At 40.5% G+C, this 5,000-nt stretch overlaps 1 protein-coding gene across 2 annotated transcripts in view; it reads left to right on the top strand.

The window, feature by feature from the left end:
• Positions 1–264: 264 nt before the first annotated feature.
• Positions 265–5,000, top strand: part of LOC138973797 (papilin-like) — a 9,517-nt gene continuing 4,781 nt past the window's right edge. The window contains exons 1-3 of one of the 2 annotated variants that reach the window (XM_070346507.1): positions 265–885; positions 1,945–2,265; positions 3,656–3,769. In XM_070346507.1, the coding sequence (XP_070202608.1) occupies positions 828–885; positions 1,945–2,265; positions 3,656–3,769 (493 nt within the window). In that variant the 5' untranslated portion in view covers positions 265–827. Of the gene's footprint in view, positions 886–1,944; positions 2,266–3,652; positions 3,770–5,000 lie in introns of both variants that reach the window. The other variant, XM_070346506.1, reaches the window with a different exon arrangement.

Here is a 5,000-nt window from a genome sequence, read left to right as displayed (position 1 = left end):
ATGCAGAAGTGAAGAATCCTGGCTGACTGTCTGCTATTAGGCCAAAAAAAAAAAAATAGGTCTGTTTACGGTAACATAGGCCCAAAAAATAGGGTCGGTAGGTCGGGATTTTTTTTTTGTTTTTCAAAAAACCATATTTTTACCGTTATTTTGCAAAAAAAAACAAAAGATTTTTTTTTTTTTTTTTCCCAAATGCCAAAAAAAAGTCTAGGGTTGCACGAAAAAAATAGGGTCAGTCGGGTTACCGTAAACAGACTATTTTTTTTTTGGGCCTTAGCTAGATTTAGAGACAAGAACAAAGCCCACCACTTCCTCTTCACCACCTCATCTTCTCTTGCCCGCTGGGATGCCAGTGTGTTTACGAGAGTTCGTGAATTCTACAAGAAAAGTACACAACTGATGCTGCAGCTAGAAACTGAATTTGACTGTTTCATTTGATGCGATCAAGCCTGTGTGTAGGCCCTACACTGTGCGAGAGTTAGGGTAAACTGCAAGCAAAAACTGTTGTGCAGTAAATGCACGTATTTTCAAATTCGTTTTGTGCAAGCAAGCCTGTGTATGTGAGAGAGTTCGGTCGACATTATGCAAGAAAACTATGCTACAGCAGAGTAAATCTACTAATTCGTGTTTTGCGATTAAGCCAGTGTAAGTGGGGTAGTTCAGGAATATTGCAGAAAAAGTACTTTTCTGACACACTGTAGCAGAGAAAACACCCGATTCATTTTGAATGCGGCAAGAATAGTACACACCGACAATTGCATCAGAGGAATTACTTGTTCCATTGTTTGCAAGTCAGTGAGTGTGTTTGTGAGTGTGAAGAAAAAACTATGGCAGCGGAAATGTGTCAGTTGGGTGCTTTTCTTCTCACCCTCAACGGTAATGTCGGTAAGGATTGATATATGCTACTACGTATGTTTTTCTGCCTGTAAAACAAATGTGTGTGTGTGTGTGTGTGTGTGTGTGTGTGTGTGTGTGTGTGTGTGTGTGTGTGTGTGTGTGTGTGTGTGTGTGTGTGTGTGTGTGTGTGTGTGTGAGGAACTGTACTGTGAGAGTAAAGCAAATTGCTCGTAAGATATGAATATTTATTTCTGAATCTCAATTAAAAGCCAATTTCAACTTGGTGATTTTAAAGGCACAGTGCAGCTCACAGCCTTCGTTTTGCGTTTTTGTTGCAGCTGAGTGCATTTACAGTTCAAAAATCCTCCTGTGGTAGTAAAACAAACCCAAAACTACCCAACGACGACATCTGTGAAGCTCGACAGTTTCTTGTTCACGCGAGTGCATAAATTAACCTAGTTATTACGTGGTGTTTGGTCGGAGTTCGATTCAACTTAGTGATTCCGGCCTCCATTTTGTTTTACACAAACTCATGATGACGTCTGACATAGTTTGCTAGTGACGTGTCTTTTTGTGCATGATGTGGTGATCTACCTGATCTAAATTTAGATCCAAAAATAGGCCAAGACCAGCCGGGTCCGAGTACGAAATTAATTCGTAAAACAAATCGCAGTTCTTGACTCTTTGGGTGCAAGTCAATGAAACTTGGTAGTTCTTCTAACGGATAGCTGCCTGAGATATGACTAAAAGCCTCAGGGGCTCCGTGCACCTGGATTTGACAAGTTCAGTATCGACATCAATCAGTTGATTACGGTTCCAAAAGAAGAACACTTGATTAACTCAGTGCGTGAGACATAACAATGCTTTCTTGGCCCCTCTTTTGTCTCTTATATGTTTATTGTGTAATCGTTGTGCATAGCGTTTAAACAAAAGATCCTCAACTGAATACCCAAAGACAAACAAACAATCAGATATTCAAACAAACAAACAAACAAACAACAAACAATATGTACGGTATTTATAAGTAGTAAAACTGACCATCATCAAAGTTCTTGATTATAGAATCAATTGTTTTCTAATTCATTAATTCGTGTCATGATTTTTCAGAACTCAACGCAACCTCCCTACTTCCTGTTATAACTGGGTACGAAACGCGCAGCCCACTGTCCAAGGGAGACAAACTTGAACTGAACTGCGTCAGCACCAATAGTAGTCTCCCTTCCCCTTCACTCAATCTTACGTGTGAGGCGAAGGAGGCGCTTGAAGTTGATATGAAAAATAACTGGACCGCTGTGAAGATACGAGTTGGTGAATTGAACCGGGAGTCTGACGAACACAGATGTACATGCAGAGCAGTGTGGAAGTTTACTGACTCTGACTACGTCACCAGCCTCGCTTTGGAAACTTCGGTTGTCGTCTCTGTTCAGGGTAGGTACTACTTAATAATGTTGGTTTAATGTTTGATTACATTTTCTAGTTTTGTTTTATTATGTTTTGTATGTATGTATGTATGTATCTGCATTGGTAGGTTGCCAGCAGTGTTACACAAACATAAACAGATTTTTTTTATTTACATTTTTTTTTAAAACACTTATTCTAACTCATTGTCTACCAGGTACGGATATATCCGTACCCGTACCCACTAATATGGCTATATCTGACCAGGTACGGATATATCCGCTCAGACTGTTAGCTGCAGTGGCTTCCTGTAACATCCGTCTTACGCCTGCATTCCAGCGTGTTGATACACAGTTACTACACAGTTTCTACAATTCTGAGTGACCTGCTGCAGCACAGCTGGTCTCGGCTAAAAAAACCCAACTTGGTCAACATAGGTGGGGTAGAAAGTGTTAATGTGTTCCTGGTGAGCGGGGACATGATAACAAATCCCCTGTGTTTAACTAATTTGGGGATTTTTATTTTTGTTATTTTTTTCCCCCAATTATGTTTACAAATTGTATGCTTGATCTATGTTGGACATAAGCTTCAAAATGTACAATACTTCTTTCAAAACATAAAAATAAACATGAATATAACTCGAACACAACAACTACTGGTTCATCACTGCAATTGTTATGCTATACTTCTTGTTCTTGTCGATCACACTATGCTATACAATTAATCAAGTAATTGTTTAATTAATTAATTAAATCAAGTAAGTGATTAACAACTTTAAGTGCCTGTTATCCCTGTGCCTGTTATTCCTGTGCCTGTTATTCCTGTGCCTGTTATTCCTGTGCCTGTTATTCCTGTGCCTGTTCTTGTTATTGTCTCATGTGCCTGTTCTTGTTATTGTCTCATGTGCCAGGAGTTTGGTTCCGCATCACTCTCACTTCTCGTTTTCTCTCTTTTAAAGCGGGGCGGGGACGTAGCTCAGTTGGTAGCGCGCTGGCTTTGTAGCCAGTTGGTCGCTATCAGCGTGGGTTCGATCCCCACGTTCGGCGAGAGATTTATTTCTCGGAGTCATCTTTGTGCAGACTCTCTTCGGTGTCCGAACACCCCCGTGTGCACACATGCGCACGAAAAAGATCCCACGTTCACAGCGAAAGTCTCAGGGCTTGGAAAACACGAAGACACGCATGCATCATCTCTCGTCTCCGATTATCATGATCGTATTTCGATACTTCGACGAGACAAACCCAATGCTGGTGTGTCGAAGAAGACAGCCACACCGGGCTTGTTCGAATCAAAGTATCACACCATATCTTCAACGTATTACCAATACCTGTCCCAATATAGACCAGTTGGTCTAAGAGGACGTTACACCCTAATAGTCAGTCTTTAAAGCGCTTACGACCCTTTCGTTTATTTTTAGCAGCTGAAGAGAAGGGAGGTAAGCCAACACCTGAGGAGCGACTGATTGCGGGAATCCTGGGTGGACTTGTCGCCCTTGTCGCTGTCATGTTGCTCTGCATAATATGTTGCAGAACCGGTTAGTGGTGTTTGCACATGTTGTTTCCTGTTGCTTTCCTTTGACTGTCGCAAATCAGTGGCTTTGTGCGTGTGTGTGTGTGTGTGTGTGTGTGTGTGTGTGTGTGTGTGTGTGTGTGTGTGTGTGTGTGTGTGTGTGTGTGTGTGTTTGCGCGTGTGTGAGTGTGTGTGTGCGCGCGCGAGACCATATTTCAATTCGCATGTGTTTGATGAATGATGTAAACTACAGAGTTATGGGTAGCTTATGAAAGGCTAAATACAATATTTTGTAATCTACGCATTGACTGCGGCGAAAGCTTACACATTTATAGGTAGACATAGTCCATGCTACAGCTTCGATGCATTCTGATATTGAAAGGAGAAGAAAACAAGTCGCGTAAGGCGAAATCACTACATTAAATTTTAGTCAAGCTGTGGAACTCACAGAATGAAACTGAACGTAGTCCGCCGCTAGTGCAAAAGGCAGTGAAAGTGACGAGCCTGTTTGGCGCGGTAGCGGTTGCGCTGTGCTTCATAGCGGCACGCTTTACTGTACCTCTCTTCGTTTTAACTTTCTGAGCGTGTTTTTTATCCAAACATATCATATCTATATGTTTTTGGAATCAGGAACCAACAAGGAATAAGATGAAATAGTTTTTAAAACGATTTCGGAAATTTAATTTTAATCATAATTGTTATATTTTTAATTTTCAGAGCTTGTTTTTAATCCGAATATAACATATTTATATGTTTTTTGAATCAGAACATGATGAAGAATAAAATAAAAGTAATTTTGAATCGTTTTATAAAAAAATATTTGTAATTACAATTTTCAGATTTTTAATGACCAAAGTCATCAATTAATTTTTAAGCCTCCATGCTGAAATGCAATACCGAAGTCCGGCCTTTGTCGAAGATTGCTTGGCCACAATTTCAATCAATTTGATTAAAAAATGAGGGTGTGACAGTGCCGCCTCAACTTTTACAAAAAGCCGGATATGACGTCATAAAAGATATTTATCGAAAAAATGAAAAACATGGGGATATCATACCCAGAAACTCTCATGTCAAATTTCATAAAGATCGGTCCAGTAGTTTACTCTGAATCGCTCTACACACACACACACACACACACACGCACAGGCACACACAGACACAGACACACACAGACACACACACACACACACACACACACACACACACACACACACACACACACACACACACACACACACACACACACACATACACCA

This window comes from Littorina saxatilis, linkage group LG8 (genome assembly GCF_037325665.1).
Source record: "Littorina saxatilis isolate snail1 linkage group LG8, US_GU_Lsax_2.0, whole genome shotgun sequence".
Lineage (NCBI taxonomy): Eukaryota > Metazoa > Mollusca > Gastropoda > Littorinimorpha > Littorinidae > Littorina > Littorina saxatilis.
Note: the sequence above shows the minus strand (reverse complement) of the source record. Positions and strands in the feature narration are given on the sequence as shown.